This window comes from Triturus cristatus, chromosome 8 (assembly GCF_964204655.1).
Source record: "Triturus cristatus chromosome 8, aTriCri1.1, whole genome shotgun sequence".
Taxonomy (NCBI): Eukaryota; Metazoa; Chordata; class Amphibia; order Caudata; family Salamandridae; genus Triturus; species Triturus cristatus.
In genome coordinates, this window is record NC_140591.1 from 522,745,385 (window position 1) to 522,769,856 (window position 24,472).

Below are 24,472 nucleotides of genomic sequence, written 5' to 3' on the forward strand. Positions count from 1 at the left end.
AGCCCAGAGGAGAAAGGAAAAAAACCGACCAAATTAAGGTTGAACTAGAGCACCAAGAAAGGCATAGTTACGAAAGCAGATACATACGCCCTATGGAAGAAGTTCAGCACAACCTTACTTGCAATATATAACTGTATGTATGTGAATACATATACACATACATACATACACATATATATATATATATATATATATACATACACACATACATACATACACACGCATACATACATGTCTATCAGAATACTCAAGAAGAATTATCGTCCCCGTCAAGGAGGGAAGCAAACCAGTGTAAGAACGTGGAATACCCATCGAATAAAGGTATCCAGAGAAAGATGGATATAAATACAAACATTATAGGAAGCTGGCTCTCTATATACTATACCAAAAAGAGGTATAGCGTGCAAAGAGTCAAGTGGATCCCCAGAAGCTTTACAGAGGCTAAAGTAGATAATACTAATGCTCTCTTTTGTGGTAGTGTGGGCAAGCAGTTAAGCTTTTCAGAGGGCAGTGTTAAGCATTTCTTGTACACACAATGGCAATAAATGAGACACACTCAATGAATAATCCTAGACCTATTTGTAAAAAGCATACGTGGTTACATTTATTTTGCCGAACCACAGAACTAGGTCTTAGGTAAATATGTTTTGCAATAGAAATACTTTTCAATATCAAAATTGGGTGCCCATGGTAAACCAATGGAGAAAGGCAAAATCGGAAAAGGGCTGAAAGCTCAGGCCAGGAGAACAATCGAAGGAAATCAACAGCTGGAGAATTAAGTTGCGATGCTCGCACACCTTTGGTCCGCTTCACTAAGGCCCAAGGCCAGCGGGTGCAGGGGTGTCTTTTGATGTGGAAAACGGCTTACCAGAGAAGGTCGCTGTTAAGGGGGTCTCTGTACAGAGGCTGCAGGCAATGTCGAGGAGTTCGGGCGGAGTCAAACCACGATGGGCTCTGGAGTGATGGGGAACCTCATTGGGACCGGTGGGTCACTTGGACTCGAGCCGGAGGCGGCGGGTGCACAGGTGGAACCAAAGCAGGGTTTTGAGGTTCTTCAGGTCATGAAGGCCTTGCTTGAAGTTTGTTTCTGGTGAACGGATCCGCTGTTCTTGGGAGATAGTAATCTTTGTACACGGCAGGTAGTCCTCCCAAGGTTTTAGAGGTCACTGGGCTGCAGGACGAGTCGTCTTTAGGCGCAGGGACGTCAAGGGCTGCAGACAGGCCAGTAGGGCTGGGGTCAAGTCAATAGTTCTCTGCAGTATTCTATGCTGGTGCGACTTTGTGGTGTTCAGCTCTTCTTAGGTAGTCACGAACTGAAGTTCAGGGTCTGGGGATGCCACCTAAATACTAGATTTAGGGATGTTACAAGGGAGTAACAGGCAGTGGCCAATGGGCCTCTTACCTGGGGTGTCCACACCCTCTATATTGCCCACTTCCTTTGGGAGGGGGACATAAGCCCTAGTCCTGAATGGGTAAGTCCCACCATCTTCAAGATGTGGGACACTGAAAAGTGCACTTCACCTTCCCTCCAGCACCTGAGGGGTAGAGTTGGCACAGAGGGGGGAGGGGGCACACCTCCTACTCTTGCTGAGATTTCCCACCTGTTCTCCCGCCAAAAGGGGTGAGGACAGGAAAGAGGGCCTTCTCCTAACAGGAGAGGCTGGTGTTGCGTTACAAAGGCGGCAAGGCCTTTGAAGCTCCCCGCCAAAGATGGCTCTTCCTGACCAGGGGGTGGTGTAAACACTTCCAACCAGGTAAGGCATTGTTCTGGACCTCTGAGTGTGCAGGCCCTCACCCCATAAGGTCAGAACACTGTCCGGTAGTAGCAGGCTGGCTTAGGCCAGTTGGTGACCACACTAAGGTTGGTAGGTTTTAGGGGACCCCTCGAAGGGATCCTCTGAGTGCAATTTGTAATAAATCTGACACTGGAGTCATTGCATGTTTATTATGACGAGATGTTTGGTACAACAGAACAAGTTACTTAGCTTCGGTAACAATATACCTGTAAGAAACATTAGTAGTGAGATTCCTTACCTTAGAATTACCCCCAAGCGTCAGCACCACCCCTACGCGTAGGGAGGTGGCGTCGTGCAGCTCCACGTCTGTCGTTGACGTCGTGGTCGGCGAGATGACGTTGCGTCAGCTACTTAGACGTCGCCCTCGCGCGCTGATGCCTTTCCGCGCCAGAAAACGCAGAGCCATGCAAGATACTGACCACTGGTGCTTTGAAACTAGGGCCCTGAAAGGGATGAACTTAACCCTAGAAATCAGTTCGCAGAACGGGGAGGATGGGTGGGGCGTTAAGGAATCTATCACTAATGTTTCTTACAGATATATCGTTATCGAAGGTAAGTAACAGGTTCATCTGAAAAAAACACATAGTGATAGATTCCTTACCTTAGAATAGATACCCCAGCAGTACCAACCCCGGTGGTGGGTCTGCGAACCAAGATCACACCAGGAAGTCTCATGAACATAGAGGCCAAAGAAGCCATCTCTCCGGACTTTACTGTCCAGGCAGTAGTGCTTAGTAAAAGTGTGCAGCGAGGCCCACGTAGCTGCCTGACAGATGTCTTGCAGGGGGATACCACGTCTCAATGCGGTAGTGGCTGCAGTCGCCCTGATTAAATGGGTGTGAAGCCCCAATAGAGATTCCTTTCCAGCCAGAGAATAACCGGCTTTAATACAATAGACGACCCATCGGGAGATAGTTCGCTTGTGTACTGCCCAACCTTTTTTGGCACCAACGTAGCCAACAAAGAGCTGGTCATCCACCCGGAACTGTTGTGTACGGTTCAAATAAAACCAGAGCGCATGTTTTGGGTCCAGACGGTGGAGCCTTCCTTCCTCTCTAGAAGTATGTGGAGGCGGAAAGAAGGTGGGCAAAGTGATGGTATGCCCGATGTGAAAGGCAGTGACAACCTTTGGCAGAAAGGATGGACATGTCCTGAGCACAACCTTGTCCAGATGGACAGATAGAAAAGGAGGTTTAAAAGAAAGAGCCTGGAACTCACTCACTCTCCTGGCAGAGGTGATGGCAACCAGGAAACCAGTCTTCAAAGTCAGTAGACGAAGAGGACAGTTGTGAAGAGGCTCAAAGGGAGCGCACATTAAATATGTTAGAACCAGGTTCAAGTCCCACTGTGGCATCACAAAAGGAATAGGAGGGAAAAGGTGAGTAATGCCTTTGAGAAATCTATTTACAACAGGGGACTTGAAAAGAGAGGACTGATCAGGGAGCCTGAGAAAGGCCAAAATAGCAGGAAGGTAGCCCTTGATAGTGCCCAGAGCAGAGCCCTGCTGGGCCAAGGAAAGAAGAAACAGAAGAACTTCTGAAAGAGGGGCAGAAAAGGGATCCACAGCATTTGCTGTGCACCATGCCATAAATTTGTTCCACCTGCAGGCGTATACCAACAAAGTGGAGGGCCGCCTCATCAACATTACAAACTTCAGGAGGCAAGTCAAAAGGAATCAACTGCCGCCGCTCAATCTCCACGCAAGGAGGTGGAGACTGGACAGGTTCGGGTGGAGGATAGTCCCCTGCTGCTGCGACAGAAGATCCTCCCGAAGAGGCAGTCGGATCAGGGGATCGATTGTCATACTGAGTAGCTCGGGATACCATACTCTTCAAGCCCAGTCCGGAGCCACAAGAATGACTTGGGCCCGGTCGCGCCTGATCTTCTTTAGCACTCTGGGTAGAAGTGGTATGGGCGGAAAGGCGTACAACAGACCACAACTCTACTCGCGACGAAAAGCGTCGCCTAGCGAGTGCCGCCTTGGAAATTCCAACACGCAGAACTGCTGACATTGGGCGTTCTCTTCGGTGGCAAATAGACCTAACCAAGGCTCTCCCCACTGTTCAAACAGACCTTGCGCCACGTCAGAGAGAAGACGCCATTCGTGATCCATCATGCACCTGCGGCCGAGCTCGTCCGCCCTGGCGTTCAGTAAACCTGCCAGGTGTTGCACCACCAGGGAAATGCCCTGATGTTCCAGCCATGTCCAGAGGCGCAGAGCCTCCTGACATAGGGTCCACGACCCCACCCCGCCCTGTTTGTTGCAGTACCACATGGCGGTGGCGTTGTCTGTAAACACCTGCACTACTCTTCCCTGGACAGAGGGAAGGAATGCCTTCAATGCAAGTCAGATCGCCCAAAAGTTCCAGAAGCTTCATATGGAGCCGGGACTCCGCCGGAGACCAGAGTCCTCTGATCTCCGCCTCTCCCATGTGACCGCCCCATACCAGGAGGGATGAATTTGTCACCATTGTGTGCTCCGGTTGGGGAAGGGAGAGGGATCTGCCATTAACCCAATTCCGGTTTGTGAGCCACCACTGCAACTGTCTTGCAGTGCCCTCCGAGATCTGGACGGACACTGACAGGTTCCCCTGGTGCTGCGCCCACTGGAACTTCAGGTCCCACTGCAGAGCCCGCATATGCCATCTGGCATGATCGACCAGCAGGATGCAGGAGGCCATGAGGCCCAGCAGTCTCAGGGTCAGCCTGACCGAAACCCAGGATAGAGGCCGAAAGATCGGAATTATAGCCTGAATATCCTGGACTCGCCGTTCGGGAGGATAGACCCGAAAGAGCGTCGTATTCAGAACTGCTCCGATGAAGAGGAGCTTCTGAGAGGGAATCAGGTGCGTCTTCGGCACATTGATGGAGAACCCCAGCAAATGCAGGAGGTCGGCCGTAGTCTGGAGGTGGGAGACGACTGCCTGGGGCGATCCCGCCTTCAACAGCCAGTCGTCGAGATCGGGGAAGACTGGAACCCTGATCTGCACAGATGAGCAGCGACCACCGCCATCACTTTCATGAAGACCCTAGGGGCGCTGGTAAGGCCAAAGGGGATCAAGATAAACTGAAAGTGTTCATGGCCTACCGTAAACTGCAGGTAACGCCGGTAGGACGGGAATATGGAAATATGCGTCCTGCAGATCCAACGCTACCATCCAGTCTCCAGCACAGACAAGACCTGAGCCAGAGTTAGCATCTTGAACTTCTCCTTCCGGAGGAAGCAATTGACATTCCGGAAGTCTAAGATAGGATGCAGACCCTTGTTCTTCTTGGGCACCAGAAAGCAGTGGGAATAACAACCATGACCTACTTCTGGCGCAGGAACGCGCTCGATGGTCCCCTTGGCCAAGAGGGCCAAAACGTCCTGTTAGAGAAGTGCCAAGTGATCCCCCGACATACGGTGGTACTGGGGTGGCATGGATGGAGGGGTAGTCTCAAAGGGGAGGGAGTAGCCCCTTTGAACTATTTGTAAAACCCACCTGTCCGTAGTGATGGTGCGCCAGTGGGGGAGGTGATGGTGAATCCTGCCACCCACTGGCGTTTGATGGGCCTGAAAAACCAGACTAGGAAGGTTTGGAGGCAGTGGTGGCCGGGGTGGAGGTGGACATACCCACCCACTGGCCACCTGAACCGCCTCTGCGGTTCCCACGTCCGCGGCCGCGCTGAGACTGCTGCTGCTGTGGCCTGTGGCTCTGAAGCGAACGTGCTGGGGCGCCCTTTCAGTTGCCACGAAAGGAGCGAAAAGCAGAAGGCGGAGGAGGGCGAGTGGCCGACAGGCCCAAGGACTTGGCCGTAGCCCGTGAGTCATTAAAACGCTCCAAGGCACTATCTGCCTTGTTGCCAAAAAGGTGAATGCCATCAATGGGCATGTCCATCAGGGTGTTCTGGACATCCCCCGAGAAGACAGTAGTCCTCAGCCAGGCATGGCGGCGTAGCACCACCGTCGTGGAAATCGCTCTGCCCAGCGAGTCGGCGGTGTCAAGGCCACATTGTATCGTGAACTTGGCTGCATCTCTCCCCTCAGCATTAGCTTTCGAGACCACTGTCCGCGCCTCCTCCGGACACTGAGGCAGCACTTGCTCCACCGTATCCCACACGGAGTGGGAGTAACGGCCCAAGAGGCATGCACTATTCACAGACCGCATTCCTGAACTGGCGGAAGAAAAAATCTTCTTCCCAAATTGTTCCAGTCTCTTGGATTCCCTATCCGGGGTTGCGGTAGGGAATGCAATCTGGGACGTTGAGGCTTGGACAACCAGGCTCTCAGGGGTGGGGTGTTGGGAGAGGAAAAGGGGGTCACCCGGAGCCGGGCGATGGCGTCGGGCCACGTTCCTGTACACAGGAGCCCCTGTGTTGGGCCTGGACCAGGTGCTCAAAAGAACGTCTTAAAGTGCATCATTAAAAGGCAGAGGTGGCTCCACAGAGGTAGCCGTAGGCTGAAGCACTACTGTCAGGAGGTTAGTCCTGACGGCCACGGTAGGGAGTTGGAGGTTGAGGGCCTCCGCAGCCCTACGCAACACCACTGCATAACTTGCACCCTCCTCCGTAGCCACGGTAGGAGGAGTGAGCATGCCAAGGTCAGGGGAGGTGACAAGACCATTGGCATCCCCCAGTTCCTAAACCCAGTACAGGTCATACTCACACTGAGGTGTGAGAGGGTCCTCAGACCCCTCCCAGTCCTCCCCTTCCTCCTCAGGCTGATGTACAGGCCGAAAATAAGGAGGCTGGACATAGGGGTAGAAAGGCCCCATGGGCGTCGGGCAACGCCATTCAGGCTCTGTATCCATGTCGGGGCTGAAACCAGGGCCGGCGTCGTCCGGTGCCACAGGCGACGTCGGAGGTGGTGCCGGTGGGGTCGACGTCGGTGGAGATGTAACAAGGTCAACCGGCGTTGACCGGGATCCAGGCCTGGATCCTTGGGGGCCCTGCGGTGCCAGGGCCGAAGCCGACAGTGGTGCCGATGACAGTGAATGGCAAGAACCCTCAGTCGGACCTGCGGGGCCCGAAGGCGAACCGGCGAGGCCCGATGGCCCAAAGATGCAGGCCATGGCTGACAATGTCCTGCAGCTGGACCGGAGTCGCCGATGGACCCGGGAAGGGCGGGTAGGCCAACGGCGACACCGTAGGCTCCGCCGGAGCCACGGGGGAGGCACCACCCGCACCCTCAGCCACGACGGAAAGTCATCGAGCGATGACACTTCAACTTCTTGTGTTTCGTTCTTACCTGACCCCGAGTGCGAAGACTTCGATCCAGAAGAACGATGGTGATGGCTTCGCGACCGGTCCCTCGACCTCCCACGGGACTGGGACCTTGAGTGGCGCAGAGCCGACTGCCAGACTTCTAGCAACTTTCGGGACCACTCCCGCAAAGTCTTCGGCCCCATGGCCCGGCAGTCGGGGCACGACTTGGGGTCGTGGTCGCACCCCAGGCAGTAGAGACACATGCGGTGTGGATCCGTCACCGTCATCATCCGATGACATTCCCCTCAAGACTTGAAACCGTAAATCCCTACGACACCAAGAGTCAATCAACTCGAAAAAAGTGAGAAAAAAAGCCTCAAAAACACAGTCAAAAAATGATTTGGGGTACTACTCTCTCCGGACCTGCGCTTGCTGGCGCGAAAAAGAAACAACTGACGTCAGCGCGCGAGGGCGGCGTCTAAGTAGCTGCCGCGACGTCATCTCGGCTACCAGGACGCCAACGACAGGCGCGGAGCCGCACGACGCCACCTTCCGACGCGCAGGGGTAGTGCTGACAAAAACTTTCCGGATCCAGTCTGACGAATGGAGGTAATTCTAAGGTATCTATCACTATGCGTTTCTTTCAGATTATCTCATACTTCAGTGAAGCCGTCATGTAGCTGGGAAAATCATGACGAGTGTCCAACCCATGTACTTAAGAGGCCTCCTTGGTCACTTGCCATATCCAGGAATAGACAAGGATATCGCAGGGGCATATCTGCTCATGCAGTTATGCCCTTTCAGGGGATCTAGTGCACCCTGCCTTAGGGCTAAGGCTTGCTCGGCGGGGGTCTTACCTATACCTCATGCAGTGTCTATGGGCATGGCACACAGGGATGTGTGCCATGCAGACTCTTCAGTTTTATCTGCACCAAGACCCGCAGGCTGCAGTTGCAGTGTGCATGTTCATGATGTGGGGTCCCTTAGGGTGGCACAATTCGTGCTGCAGCTCTTAGGGACCCTCTTAAACTAAAAGGACCTGTGTACCAGAGGTACCTTTTACTAGGGACTTATATGCGAGTTAAAGTGGTGCCAATTGTGGAAACAATAGTTGCAGTTTAGGGAAGGAGCTCTGTCACAGGGGACATGGTTGGCAGAGACCATGTCCACCTCCATGTCAAAATAAGATCATTTTCAAGGCAAAAAGTGGGGGTTAACCATGTCCAAAAGAAGTACTTTCCTACAAACATACATTGGTAATAGACCAAAGATGTGACAGCAACATAGTTAAAATTATAGATATTAACACCAAGCTAGATAACCAGCAACATTTTAGAGTAAAAGAGAAGAGAGGGAGTGGAGGGCACCACCCACCACAGGAAAATAATGGCAACAGCTCATGAACCAACGTCATAGCTGTTGTTTTTGCTGGAACAGTCCTGGCAAGTTGGAGACTGTCCTGTGTAATTCACTATCGCTGGACAGTCCCGGCAAGTGCACTTCAGAGAGAATTGCAGGCAATTGTGATGGGAATTTCAAACTGTAGGCCAAAGCAGTAAGTTGGTAAAATTCTCCAAGGCAGCTTAATAGGAGAATTTTTCCCACTCAGCTGCTTTGACCTAAAGTTTGAAATTCTGGTCTCAATTGCCTCTAATTCTCTCTTTATTGAGTAGCCCCTATAATCTGCACTAAAAGTAGAGTTAAATCATGCTAATTATGTGGGTTGTGCAAAGTGGGTGGAGCTTTGGGGCAGTGGGTGTGGTAAACTTTCAAGTCAGTAATTGAATGCTGTACAGCAATGTATCTCTGGAATGTGTTTTCAAATGTTGCCAACTATGCAACATGACTGACTGACTAAGCTACGATCAGGTGGTTAACAGCAAATCAAAAGAAAACAGCAGGTGTCAAAACTCTGCTATGAAGGGAATTAGGACCAACACCAGGGTCCATCAAACGGTGTAGTTGAAATAAAGGCCAATCCATGGAAGGCCTCCACAGATAACCAATTTCTATCCAATAGACAGAGATATCAGGCAGCAAGACCTGACTGAAGCTTCTGGTAAAAGATGACGTACATAGCCATGAAGGGATCAAGCCTCACAAAATGGAAAAGCCGAACATAATTCATGGCAGTGCATACAAGCACAAGGATTGAGGCCAGTAAGAAATGTCTCAACAGGAGACAGGATGTAACAAATCAAAACCTCTAATATACCACGAATAAAAAACAGGGGAAAAGACACACATCTTCCAAAGGAAGAGAAGAAGAAAAATAAAAAAATCCCTTCAAGCATAAGGAATTTGCAAAATAAGGTGGAAGTGTTATAACAGAGCTTTGAGGGTTAGAATCCTCATCACATCCGGAGGACGAAGAACCTTGAGGAAAAGGATGCTAAGGGAGACCCCAACCTCCTTGGAAACCAATCCTTAGAGAGATGGGTCCACAATGTCAAAGGGACACATGTTCCAGAAGGAAAACTGAAGACGAAAATTAGTCAAGACAAAAGGGGTGAGATGGTGACATCTGAAAAACAACCAATAAGGTAAGCAAATGCAGTGGCTGTGATTTGAATTTGCAAATAAGAGGGGCGTCTCCACCGGTGCTACATCCGATGCCATCTGGTGCCAAATGAGAAATGTCTCAGAGTCAGAGAGGGGAAGAGATGGGGCACCGACTGCAACGTCGTTAGTTGACCAGACCCAGGCACTGAAGATGGTAGCCACATAAAGGCTGTGCACCAGTGTCGAAACAAATTTGGAATCCGAAGGCCGACCTGAAGCAGAGGGCGAACCCGCCAGTGTGGACAGTCACTGCTTTGTGCACCTCCTTGGGGCCCAATGGCACTTTAGAAGAAGATGAAGACCCAAAGATACTATGAAGAGAATTGAAATATTCTCTCATCTGGTTCACAGTCGCCCCAGCTCCAAGGTAGGTTGGGAGGTACGAGGTAGAATCGTGCACCAACTCTTGAACTGAAGATTGGGATCAGGCTTTATGTAGCGAAGTCAGAAAGTGCCGCAACTTCGACTGCCTGTGTCGTGACTTACCTCGGGACGACGATGGAGAGTGACGTCCATGGGAACGGCTCCTGAATTGGACCCGCAGGTGGTCCGTGGAGTGATAAGGGGACCAAGGTCAACGGGAAATTTTGGACGAATGCGACATAGGCGCCGCTAGGAACTTTATTCGACATTCCCTCAGCGCCTGCAGGAGAAGTTGAGAATAGTAGTCACACTCCTCAGAGTCATGGTGCTCCCCCAAGGACCACTTGCAAACAGAGTGAGGGTCTGTGGCAGACATTGGTCATCAACAGGATACACAATGCTTGAACCCAGAGGATATTTAAAGTTGTTTAAAGGCACTCTGTTCCGTTCGACGAAACTGTTGAGGTAGACCAAAAAACAGCCAGAAGAACCGCTTATCAGCATGGTATGCGCAGAAAATAAGAAACAGGCTCCAGGGGAGGGCTTATATGGACTGCGTCAACGTCACATCCCGAGGATGTCGCCGCTACAGAGTTACTCAATGCCCTCTACCAACGCGCAGAGGTACTGCTGTAAAAATTTCCACATCCAGTCAGGCGCCTAGGGAGAATTCTAAGATAAGGAATCTGCGGCTAGATGTCTCCATCAGATAGTCACAAGTAAGCCAAGAATACTACAAACAAAAGCAACACCTACTCAAACTAATCATTGTGAATAGGGCGCACAGTTTTAATTATGCCCCAGGTCACAAACATAAAACACAATGGCAGTTAACATTTTGGGTCTCCATGAAGAGTCTTACAACTTTGCCTGACCTATAAAATGACAGAAAAAGAGAGGAGGGGAGGGTAAAGACGAAGAGAGGAAGGAGGGTTTAGTGAGTGTTTCAAGGGGAAAAGACAGCACTTGTGGCTAACATCATTTTTTCCGAGACCAGACGTGGAGATGGAGAAATCAGCCCACAACCGTTATGTGACTGTGAAGAACAGACAGAAAGACACCGAAAGCTACACTAATCTAAAGATAAGACTGCCTGTCGTTGCTACCATGGATACTGAAAAAATTAAACATGACTAGCGATTCACACATCCAGCTTTCTGCAGCTCCATCCACCACAACAGCACATCAAAAATGAATGGTTTTGCCCAAGGTTAGACTCAGAGCCCTTAGCAGAAAGGTTACCTCTAGACCGAACTGAAACTACCAACATTTTACTAAATGTCTGGACCTCTACACGGAGTGATTCAATTAGGAGAGATGGTTTGCACAACACCTCCCTACGACCCAAGAAAGTCCATGTGGAAAATTCTTGATTTATTGGCCCCAGGAAGACTGGTGACTACTTTTGGTTCTAAACATGTATACCTTGATTATAACAAATAAGAGTCATTGTATTAACAGTGTCCGATCGAAGATGGGCCATTATTTCTATCTAACCGCTTATGCCTATCAATTCCTTTTTCATTTCAAATAAACCAAAGCCTTAATACCGCTGCATTTTCTAACAGATATGAGGTATTGTCACTTCCTTGTCATCTATCCAGCACCAGTACTTTACTGCTGCAGCTCAAACCATGGAGAAGATATCTATCGTGAAAAGTAGCGCAATCTTGTGGATTAACGTTTAGGTAAACGAGCAGGGCCTTACAGAACAAAGGTGTTTCACACTAATATGGTCAACACTGCCGACGAAGGTTTGTTCCCTATGGGTCAAAACCCTTTCTGTTAGGCAAAAGGGGTACAATGTTTTTAATACATTCTATCCAATTTACATGGCCACCCCTCCACCTCCAAACATACATTTTGCCCAGGTAATAAACCTTCCTCTTAAAATATATCTCTCTGTCCAAGCAAAAGTCACTGGAATTAGTTGGAATAACAGTGAGCATTTTGGCAACCGGATACTTGCGGCTTCAAACATAATTTCCTCAATACTCTGGCAGATGGTAAAATGGCCTTTGGTGTCAGAGAATAGACATAATTGGATATATGTGAACAGCAATTAAGGAACTGAATCCTGCATTATGGGATCAAACATAAGCATTTACATAGAGAGAGACTCTCTGGGAGTTAGACTGTTAAGGCAAAATACACGTTTGGCATGCCACTAAATTCCTTGTTGAAAGATGATTCGGTGACATAACATTCTTAGTAGCTTGCAAGTTGCCAATGGAACTACTAAGGAGTTGGTGGTATTCAAATTCTATGGTGCCAGAAACAAACAGTGACATTGTGCTGGCAGGATGCACAGAGGAATGCAGGCTGGTGAGGTTTAAGGCCAAGTGTGCAAACTAAGTACATTCATTAGGATGAAGCGCCTTAGGCAACCGAAGCCTAAGGGACAAGGTTTTTCCAATGAGTAAATGAGAGCATAGAGGAAACTATTCTCACCGCCATCCCCAACTGAACTAACCTTGAAGCAAAAAGCTATCATTGGAGACCACTATTCATGGGCAACTCAGGCAAAGGATCAACCATCGCCATCTCAGACAGCACTTCTGTGTTGCTTGTAATTGGCTGGGTTTGTGGTACCGGACATCGGTCAGCCAGAATGCTAGGGCAGTAGGTAAGGACCTTCATTTAACTAATAGTCTGCATGTTAAGCCTAAATAGGGGCCCTTATGCTGGGCTCCAATCAATCTACGATTTACAGACTGCAAAGAGCTCAGAATGCGGCCGCACGTAGTCTGTTTGGTTTGCCAAAAAACTGTCACATCTCCCCTATCCTTCATCGTCTGCATTGGCTGCCTGTAAAGCAGCGTATTCAATTCAAGGCACTTTGCCTTATTCATAAAATTCTTTATTCCTCAGGCCCCAAAATTCTACAAAACCTAAGTGCCCCTTACATCCCCATTCGGGCGCTTCGCTCTGCATATCTGTTTCTGGCTCACATTCCTAAGATTCGGAAGAGCAGAGCAGGAGGCCGATCCTTCAGATACTTGGCCCCGAAATTGTGGAACACAATCCCGCAAGAAGCCCGTGTTATCATGAATCATTTGTCTTTTAGAAAGAGAATTAAGACTTGGCTATTTACCACTCTATAGGCCAGGTTTTTCTGTGGTTCCTTCCCTGGCCTGGTTGTTGTGTTTCTGGCTTGTCTGCAAGCGCTGGGACGCCCCGTTGCTGGGGTAGCCATGCGCTATATAAGCTACCTTAACATAACATAACATAGGGGTAAGCCAGATACAGCTGTCACAATCCTCATCCAGACATAGATATAGTATACCTATTGTTATAATTATTGTAAAAAGACAGGTAAGGTTATAATCTTTCTATCATGACTACGGTAGGAAGGGTAGGAGGAGATCAGACAGTAGTCTTGGTCATCCTCCCAACATACACATATTTCAGGACTCTTATCCTATACACAAAGTAGAAAACACTTAAGCCGGCACTAGAAGTCTTCTTGCTGTGGGCATAATGGTTTTTGGGTACGTCTGTGGCAGGGGTGGACTGGAAGAACTTTAATTACCCCTCTCACAACAGACATAATAAAAGGATTATGGCAGTTTTAAACGGTCTACACTACTTTATGGCACCTTGCAGTATCACTAGAAGCACTATGTGGCATTGGGCTACCCGATCCATCGTTCAGCACTGTATCTTTTCCTCAATAGGTTTGCACAACACAAATTACTATACAGACTAACACAAGAGCTGAAACTACACCGTGGGTGTTGCTTTTTCACGCAGCAATACATTTGTTAGAAAGGATGAAATGCAGTGGTGCCTCACCCCCCCCCCCCCCCCTTAATTCTTCTATAAATACGTGTAAGGCTTGTAGAGCAACAATGTATGCAGAATATTTGTTTTTTGCAAATTCTTTCAACAAACCCCACAAATATTAGAGTCGAAGCTTTTTTTCCTCCATGGACTGCTTCCCAGACATAAATCTGTCCTGGGTTGTGCTCAGTTAATGGCTATTGAATACAAAATTGTGTTCTCAGTGTCGTAGGGTGACAAAACTTCCAATACCAGAATAAAAAACAAAGACTCTTCTTGGCAATGCAAATACAATATTTACTAACTGTTGAGACAAGGAAAACCACACTATAGACTGCACCGTAGCCCTGTTCAAGCTACCTCTGGGGTTTTTCTTGAATGCCTGTTCGCAGACAGGCCTTTTTTTTTTTTACAAATCAATACAATACTTTATTACACACAGTATATAATAATTGACTTGCAAGTGACAGATTTAAGATGGGAAAAACACTCAAAGACATGTAACCACATAACCCTGAATTCCTGAACTAAAAGATTACACATTCTTCAATATACTTCTGACAATGCTGAATGATGGAGCATTCTTTGGCCTAGGAACGCGTGTGTGTCTCATGATAGATACAATTTACTTGAAGTGTGTGCTGGCAGAATTATATGCCTGAGACCTTCGGGTGCTCAGAACTTAGTTTCTTCCCTGCATCTATTGTTTAATCAAATGACTGTGTGCTCTGGGTTAATTCTATTATGAATCCATTGTCTAATCCGGCCACAAACCCTTTGAAGGAACGGTGTGTGCCGGGGGGATTTGAATGCCGATGTACATGATTTCAAGTCTGTTAAACATGACTTGGCCTTTAACTGAAAACCCTTTCAAGCTTCCTATTCCACTACATTCTTGAGTGAAGTTTTCACCTTGCTCACGTCAGTGTGGGACTTGGGCCTAAACTGGTTTTTAACCATAAACAGCTGTGTGGTTTCTTCTTGGGCTTGATGATGAGTGAAATTTTCATAGTGCATATTTTCTACAGCAAGTTCATATTTTCTACAGCAAGTTCATTTTTTATATTTACTAAAACATCAGTGATTTCTATGATCACTTCAAACAACAAAAAATCTGAGACCAAAAATAATCATACAGATAAATGAGCACTACCGGTATTGCAATGAATTAAACTCTGTAGTTGCGTAATAATTACAAAAAGCAATAGGCTAACTAACAGAATTGCATATAAAAGGATATGGTGGGTATGCAGTGTTTCATAAATACAGTTCCATTCAGGTTTCAACTACTCTAATGAAACAAACACTGGGTGAAATGTTCTGTTTCAGCGGCTTTGCCACACAGATTGTCCAGAAATACATTAACCGATTTTACAACAACGTAAACTGGATAATACTCACCACAATTCCGAATTGCTCAGGCTCAGACAAGTTGTTGTATTCACTTTTAAAACTTGTCAGGGCATTCAATTGTGTCTGTTCTGGCATATGCTTTATTAAATTCTAATTGCAAAGATTAAGGAAATATAAACAGAAAAGTATAACATTAATACGTTTTCACTTTGAAACTTAAAGAACAGTAATTGAGCAATTTTTTCCATCAATCCTACACTTTGATGTCAACTTAAAAACATAAAACTTACCAAGAGAATAGAAGAATCTTAGAAACGAAAAACAAATTAGACAGATAAGGACTCTAAGGGCTGGATTACAATCTTGGCGGGATATCCGTCACCTTTGTGATGGAGTATCCCAATCCCCTGTATTGCAATTCCATTATATCCTATGGAACTTGTAATATGGTGGACTGGCTATCCTTCACATTTGTGGCGGCCTATCCCATCGCCAAGTTCGCAATCAGGCCCTAAATTAGGGCGAAACATCAGAATTGAATAGAAACTAAGGAGAACAATGAGTTGGTTTACATAACTGCTCAGGAAATGAATTACAGATAGTTCTGGCATACAAGATCAGTTCATCCCAACTAAAACCGCAGTAACAAGGCTTTCTGTGTTTAGTGCTTGTTGACAATATTCAGCGACGTATTCCTCCCGCAGTAAATCAGAACACCCCACACATCCACAAAAGACATTGGCTAATTCCATATATCCTAAATGGGAATGCTTATAACATCAACAGAAGACCGCAAAGATCCTGTGGCACATGATGGTTGCGAAGGGTCTTGTACTGTGATTTGAAATTTCGCAGATGGCACCTCTTTAACTGATGCAACTAGGAGTGAGCAGTTGAGCTGGATGCGCCTTATGGGCGCTTGTATTCTAAGACATAACAAATAATGAAATCTGTTCTAAAGAGTTCCTCAATCCAGGAAATATCTGAGGTGCATTGACAGAGGTTCTTCATTAAAACAGAAATACATTTGTTCTTTTACCATCTGTATAACGTCAGTAAACTTAGAATACAAAAGCGGTGTCAAATTAGCTCCAGGGATGGTGCCATAAAGCAACAATAAATGCACAGGATTTGATGTCTTAGTAGGGTACAACATCTTCAGAAGCAGGACCAATGCCTGAGACTGTGGAATTGAGTAATCGGGCAGCATCAGATCAGGATTTGGTCTGCCCTTGAGGAGTGCCCCACAGGACAGCAGGCCATAATGAAAATATCCAACAAGGCCATACGAAAAATCCTCAACCTGGGAATGTAGATCCACTGAGATCAGACAACATTTCCTTGATGGATGGAACTGCATTGCAAATTACTAAATCAAGTGAAGGACTGGTTATCCAGTCTGAACTGCGCTTCACGTGTGCCATTCAGATACAAAGTGTGTTAACTGAAAGACTTTTTATCCCTTTGTAGATACTTGTGCTGATTAAGTCTGTTCTGACATTGATACATGGACTCTAAGATATGCTGCATTATATTATCATTTAAAAAAAATGTACACTATAACGCTTACGATATCTGTGTCTGAATACCTTTGTGTATGTATGTTGTATTTTGGTCCCTTTAAGATGTTTCTCGGCTTATCACATTCTTTACCACATTGATTTTTTGAGCAACTAACTGAGAGTTCTACAAAACAGACAACTCCCTATTTTTGTGGAACCAATCTTATTCTTGTATAGAGTACATGTGCTGTGATAATCAGTAGACAAACATATGAAAGTGATCCCAAGCACCAAAATCGTAAATATCAGGTACAGTTCCATTATGGTGCTAAGAACAGTGTCTATATGAGGCATATAAAACAAGGTAGTAATCAGGTGTACTCCTATTGTGCAATCCCTACCCTACATGTGTCTAGGGTGTGTGTGTGTGAGTCAAGAACCCCCCCGCCCCCCAATGGGATGATCCAACCCCATTACCTGGCGGGACAGAATGTAGGACCCCGTCTTGGACACCCCTCATGGAGATGTTAGGCAGCTGCTTGGTGAAGCATCAGCATGCTTGGACCCATCGATGTCAGCAGAAGTGTCTCCTTTGCTAACCTTCAAAATGAGTATTTATAATAAAAAGAATCCTTGCTATGTATATACATATTAGCTTTATTACAGGTTTGCAGATAGCCCTGTCACCCGTGGATGAAGATAGAATGACATTGTACAGCGAGTGCAAAGGCCTTGTACTCTGTGTACGAGGCATCATAATAATGCTGCACAAAAAAGTGTAAGCAAAGCAGTTTCTGGGGAAAGGATCCAACATTCTCATGCACGCAAATATGTGCAAAAGGTTTTAAAAAAATGTTATTGTGAAGAAAGAGGGTAATGTGAGAAAATGTGCAGCACTGTTACATAGGCGTAACTCAGGCACATGACTTGAAATAGTAATATAATGTTTTACATTTTCCGCTTTTTTTCCTACTGCACTCTAAACAATAATTTATAATCTACAATTCTCCCCCAGTAAATTATTGAATCTATTGTGGACTATTTCACTAAAGGTGTATGCATACCGATTTAGTTGGCTTCATCATTATAATGAGTGCGTCCTCTGCCTGCATCACCCATGGTTTTGCAAGTATAGTGACGTCTGTGCTTCTGGAACCGCACTGGTTTTCCTTGCGTGCCGGCATTCCTACTTGAGTGATTAGTTCTACCGCTTTCATAGATGAGCATAAGACTACCTGTTTTCGTATGCTGTTCACGCCTGATTAACAATCCTATAACCCAGCACAATTATTTTTTTGATAGAACATTTTTATTAATTTTTGATGAATGTGACATGATACAACAGAACCCTCCCCCCCCCTGGCCTTAACCACCCCAATGCGATAAATGGAAGTTTGAGCATCAGTTGAAGTGTGGGGACCGAGCCCAGGTATGTTTAGACTTCATTGTCTATGCTCATAGTGGGGGAGCTTCTGCTTGTGATAGTGATGCCTCTGTACTCCACCCATCATGTACCCCAAACTTTCTTATATTTCTGCACCCTCACAGACTGGTTGTTCTCTGGCCATGCACAAGTCCATTCCCTTCTTCCATTCTGCGAGCGAAGGTGGGGACTCTTCCCTCCATTGGTGTGCGGCATCTCGTTTTGGCACGGCGAGGCCCAGCCATAGTAGCGGCACTTTATAGCGATCCATACCAATATCAGCAGTGATGAAGAGAAGGGGGAATTTGGGATCACGAGGCACGGTCTCTCAAAGTACTAGATCTAGGCAGTAAAGGGCTCGTTCCTAATATGCTTGTATTTTTGTGCACCCCCACATGGTGTGTAGATAGTCTCCTTCCTGTGATACACAATGAAGGCAGTGGTAGGAGGTGATGATTGCCCCATCTGTTTAAGCCTGTGCCTCGTGAGGTAGTTCTGTGAACATATTTGAAATTAAGTAAGCAAAATTGTGTGGCTTCGCTGCATATCTTGTGGATGACCTAGCTTCAGTCCATTCTTCGTCAGCCAGTGTGCCTAAATCTCTTTCCCAAACCGTTTTTAGTGTTGCGAAGGTATCTGGAAAATTATGAATCAGTGAACGATACACTTGCAATATTTTATGATCTTGTAGTTCTTCCATGAGATGTTTGGCCTCCAGGGGGTTAAAATCTGGACAGTCTTCTAATCCGGTTATGATGGCATGAGGGCATGCCATACCTGTAGAAAGCGGTAGAATAGCCTATAGTGTAAGGTATATTTACCAAGTAAAGTTTGATGTAGGAAACTGCTATTTTGTTGCAGTTGTCCCCCTACTTTTCACCCCCATTAGAATTACTAGGTGCTGGTTTTCGACTCTGACAGGGCACTGAAGTTTGCTAACCAGGCTAGAATGCCAGTGCTCTTTCCCTAAAACAAGGTAATGTTTAATTGTTCACCAATTGGCAAGGGATTTAGCACCCCTGTAAGTCTCCTAGCAAATGGTACCCCATGCTACCTAACCTAATGCATGGGTACCAAGAGGGTGCCTAAGGGATGCAGCATGTGTTATGCCACCCCATGGAACCTACACTGCATGCAAGTTGCCATTGCAGGCTGCGTGAAATGGTGCAAACCATTTTAAAAACACGACATGGAACACCACCTGTGTGCTATGCCAAAGTCACTGCATATAATGTATGTAAATCACCCCAACAGCAGGCCTTATAGCCCTAAGGCAGGGTGCATTATATTACATCTAAGGGCATAACTGCATGAGCAGAAATGTACCTGTGCAATCTAGTTCAATTACTAGATAGTACAAGTGAACACCTAAGCTATCTTAAGTATATGTACTGGGTACTGGTCATTACGAGTTCCCCTAGCTACATGATGGCTTTACTGAAACCTATAGTGTTTAGTATCAAACACATTGTCTTAACAAATGTATAGTGTTGCCAGTACTAGATGTATTAAGACATGCACCCAGACGGCACCTTAGAGGTGTCCCCTATAAAACCTACCAGTATCTAGTGTGCTGGTCGACTAGTTTCGTCCAGCCTGCCACCACAGACAAGTTTCTGACCACCTGCAGGTGAGAGCCCATGCTCTTAGAGGTCAGAAGCAATGCCTGATGTGGGGTAAGATGTTCACACCTCCTCCAGCATGATGGCTAGTGATAAAGCATGTCAAGGACAGGGGTTTAAAAGCCCCTGCTGCCTTTAATATGTGACCCTAGCTTCCCCCAGACCTGGGAAATCTCACCCCCTGCCCTGAGGCCCATTTGGCATCAAAACAGGTGAAAAATTAGCTATGCAGTAGGCATGCGGCACCTCCAGGCTTCTCATACCCCTAAGGTGGGCTACCTGATGTGCTCTACGAAAGAAGGGTTCCACCATTCTGTGTTTGGTGGAATTAGGAACTCTGGGACAGGGTTATGCCCACTCTCCATAGGAAGTGGTCAAATAGGGGGTGTAGTGACCCCAGGGGTAAGAAGCCCATTGGCTACTACCCTTCACTTCCCTTAACACCCCTACATTTAGTATTTAGGTGGCTCCCCAACACCAGAAACTCAGATGTGTTTACGTGAAAGAAAAAGGACAAAGATGAGCCTAAGACATGATAACTGTGGACCAACATTGAACTTGGTGCAAAACCCAGTCTGGCTGTTGCTGCTGTCCCAACAATCACAAAGGCTGACTAGTCCAGAAGTGGAACACCCACAGCAAACCCTTGAAGATCTGACCAGCACTTCATCGAACCGGCAACATCTCCCTTGGAATGGAGGAGCCACTTCCCTGCACCAACAGGCCCAACTGTATCTACCCGGTTCAGTCGGAACATCACTGCCACCAAAACTTACCTGCACGTCACTTCAAGAGAGGCCAGCTCCACACTAAGCGGCCCTGCTGTGTTTATTTTCCCTCTTCTGCAGGTGCCCGAAGAACAATGAGAGCCTCCAACGTACCAACTCGCTGGAGAACACAACTCTGTGCCTGAGCTCCCCAGCCCCAAGTAAACTGACAGTGTCTCTATGGTTCTGAGACCCCCAAGAGCCAAGCCCCTTTTGGGTTCTGCTAGACTGGTCCCCCAGTTTCCACATGCAGCCTTTTTCTAACAGGTCCTTTAGTGTGTAGTGTTCGGGGCTACCACCAAGTACAGCAGCTCCGCACCTGGATACTCCAGGGCAGTTAAACTTTAACTACTGGTGCTTTCTTGGACCTTGGCCCCTTCTCGCCTTAAGTCCAGAACAACAGTCCTGTAAGTCATCTCTAAGCGTACCTATGCAGTGAATGTTTATCCGATTGGATAACTGCAGGAAAGTAGGTTCTGCTTTCATGGTTAAGCCCACTTTTTGCTGGTGTCAATATGTGTTTTTGACTAGTCTGACTGGGATACTGCTAATCAGGACCCCAGTCACTGTACTTCCTCCCTAAATTTACCATGGTAAGTACTGTTGTACATCCACAACTGGCTACTGGTGTACCCTTGTAAGTCCCTAGTATATGGTACTGATGTACCCAGGGCATAGGTACACCAGGGGTCTCCCATGGGCTGCAGCATGTTTTGTGCCACCAACGAGAGACCACTCAAACTGTAACTACAGGCCTGCCATTGCAGCTTGTATGAGTTGGTGCTTGCACCCCTCACAACAGATATGTTTCCTTATATCTGAGGTAATTACACTTAAAACATATAAGTCAACCCTATGGCAGGTATTTCAGTCCTGGAGGTAGGGTGCTTGGTTACAAGTGTGAGGGTGCCCCCTGCATGAGCAGGACACACCTACAAACCCCAGAGTTGATTCTAAACACCTTGTAAGTGCGTTCAGCCATTTTAATAAATATAGTGGACATCAGTCATTAAGAGATGTCTAACTATATAGTGGCTTCACCGAACCTGTTCATGTCTGGTACCAAACATGTTGTGATCATACCCCAACACCATTTCCAGTGTTGGAAGTATAATCCCAAGTACTGGGGGCTCTTTAGGTGAAACCTCCATACTCCCAGTAATAGCCTTTCAGGGTCTGCCAGCAAGCTAGTGCTTCTGCCAACCACAGACACTCTTCTGCCCTCCTGCTGCTGAGCTGAGCTACAGCAGGGGAAGGTAGAACAAAAGGTTTCCTGTCGCAGGGAGGTGTGACCACCTCACAGACATAACTTAGTGTATTGGGCTGGGGTGGGGGGATGCCTGCTCCACCAGACTGCTTTGAAGGCACATTTGGTGCCCTCCTTGCATACTCCAGTTCAGGAGAAGCCCTTGACTTCTGCTCTGGCGTGAAACTTGACAAAGGAGTATCCTCCCCTCTGTCCAACCCCTCCTCTGGGAGGGACCCTTGTGTTTTTCCAACCCTTCCCTGAGGGTACTTAAGGACTTACCTGAGGGTAGATCCTCAGATTCGTTGTGGGACAAGACCAAGACTGAAACCACTTCACTCTTCAACCATCTGGAGACTTTGACGCCGCTGGACTTTGCTTGGAACAGAGACTCCATCAAGGATGACTCCTGCTGATCCTGACCTCGCTGTTCTGCAAGTCTTCTTCATTGTCTGTGATTATTCCAGGATCTTCAACAGACCAGTGGGAATGAAGGACACCCAAAGTAATCTCCCTTGCATCTGCAGGCACCACATCGAAGCTGACTTGTCTGCTGCTCCTGATGTCCTTTGGACTTCAAAAGGCTCAGCAACACCGGTGGCGGGTCTGCAACTCCCTCGAGGGCTGACCTGTCCCCTCAGTAAATTTGAGGCGAGTATCCCTCGTCAGAACCGTTGGGACCAAACCCCTGTGCACCGTGTCGACTTGCTGTTGCCAAGGATTGTTGGCTCTGCCCTCCAGAGATCTTAGGGCTACAAAAAGCTCCAGCCTCCAGCATTTCTTCCTGCCAAGGTCATCGTCCTAACCACATCCTCTACACTGTGGGCCTTTTCCTTCTTGGGGAGCTGCTTGAGGTCCTCTTGCGAATCCTGTGCCTTTGGCCTGTGTGTCCTCTTGGGGTCTTCTTCTGGTCCAATGGGCTCCCCTGCTTGTTCGGGGCCTGCTCTGACTCCACTGCTTGTGGTGTGTCCCTTAGACCTTGCTGGTCCCAATGTTGCTCCTTCTTTGCTTTCCACGCCTGTTGCAGCTGCCAAGGCTTGTTAGTGCTCCTGCCAGACACCGACCCCTGGTACTCGACTTCCAACGTGGGACAGCTCGAGCACGACTCCTGGTCTTCCTCAGCATCGCCTGGTCCCTACAGTTGCAGTGACAATATCACTGTGGCTCCTGATCACCTCCGAATTGCATAGACTCTGTCCCCTCTGCATACAGGTTCTTCACTTGAAGAATCCACCCAGCAGCATCTTTCCTGAAGTCCTCCATTGTGGTCTATGGTGGTTTCCAACGTCACTTTGCACCTATGCACCCGGCTTCACTGGTGCAGGTATCCTGGTTTCTGGGGTATCCACGGGTGGGGTGACTCTTCAACCTTCTGTATTCCACTGGGTTTCCTCAGGGTCCACTGGGAAGTCCTTCTTCAAAACTGCAACTGCAACTTCAATCTTGACTTCTATTGGTCATGCGGCTGTGTTTCCACTCTGCACACAGCCTCCGTGGCGTTCCTGGGAACTTACCTTGGGTGGTTCCTTGTGTCCCCAGATTCTCTGAGTCTCCTGGTCCAAGTCCTGACTTCAGTCGCAGTTCGCATTCCACTTTTTTAGAATATGATTTGGTCTTCTCCTGGAGACTACTGTATTTTGTGCTTCGTTACCTATTTTAAGCAAAGTATTATTGTGTATTTGGTATATCTCCTAACCTGAGATATAAACACAATGTGTTTGTGAGTGTTGTGAAATATATATATATATATATATATATATATATATATATATATATATATATAAAGTTTCACAAGTTGCCCAAGTGAAAGCCACCAAACGGATTTCCCAGCATTCTCCCTCTTTATTTAAATGCAATCCAATATTACATTCAGGTGAGTAAATGCACCATTGCTTTCTGGGACTGGGAGTCCATGATCAAAAACCCATGTGGGCTGCTGGCAGTCTATTGTACAAAATAATGCAAAAATCACGGGTGTGTCATCAAAGCCTTCCCCCAATGCTGCCTTGTGTCAAAAGGTCCTGCGCGCCGAACCACAGTCCAGCACAGGAACCGCTTGAGTCTGCGGCGGTGCGCCCCTCGACCGAGCAGGCCGAATATATAAAGTTTCACAAGTTGCCCAAGGCGGGGCGCACTCTCCTCTTGACAAACCATAGGGTCAGGGAAGGACCAGGCACACTCGACGTCAGCAGAGTCCTGACGCATTTCGGGAAACTCCCTTGCTCAAAGGCTGTCTGCTGCACACTGAAAGCCACCAAACGGATTTCCCAGCTTTCTCCCTCTTTATTTAAATGCAATCCAATATTACATTCAGGTGAGTAAATGCACCATTGCTTTCTGGGACTGGGAGTCCATGATCAAAAACCCATGTGGGCTGCTGGCAGTCTATTGTACAAAATAATGCAAAAATCACGGGTGTGTCATCAAAGCCTTCCCCCAATGCTGCCTTGTGTCAAAAGGTCCCGCGCGCCGAACCACAGTCCAGCACAGGAACCGCTTGAGTCTGCGGTGGTGCGCCCCTCGACCGAGCAGGCCGAATATATAAAGTTTAACAAGTTGCCCAAGGCGGGGCGCACTCTCCTCTTGACAAACCATAGGGTCAGGGAAGGACCAGGCACACTCGACGTCAGCAGAGTCCTGACGCATTTCGGGAAACTCCCTTCCTCAAAGGCTGTCTGCTGCACACTGAAAGCCACCAAACTGATTTCCCAGCATTCTCCCTCTTTATTTAAATGCAATCCAATATTACATTCTGGTGAGTAAATGCACCATTGCTTTCTGGGACTGGGAGTCCATGATCAAAAACCCATGTGGGCTGCTGGCAGTCTATTGTACAAAATAATGCAAAAATCACGGGTGTGTCATCAAAGC

General features: G+C 47.4%; 1 protein-coding gene across 3 annotated transcripts in view; it reads right to left on the minus strand.

Moving 5' to 3' along the window:
• Positions 1 to 24,472, minus strand: part of DIAPH3 (diaphanous related formin 3) — a 2,278,729-nt gene that overhangs the window by 969,575 nt on the left and 1,284,682 nt on the right. For all 3 annotated transcript variants that reach the window (XM_085621985.1, XM_085621986.1, XM_085621987.1), the window contains one exon: positions 15,090 to 15,191. In XM_085621985.1, coding sequence (XP_085478111.1) covers positions 15,090 to 15,191 — 102 coding nt within the window. The remainder of the gene's footprint in view (positions 1 to 15,089; positions 15,192 to 24,472) is intronic.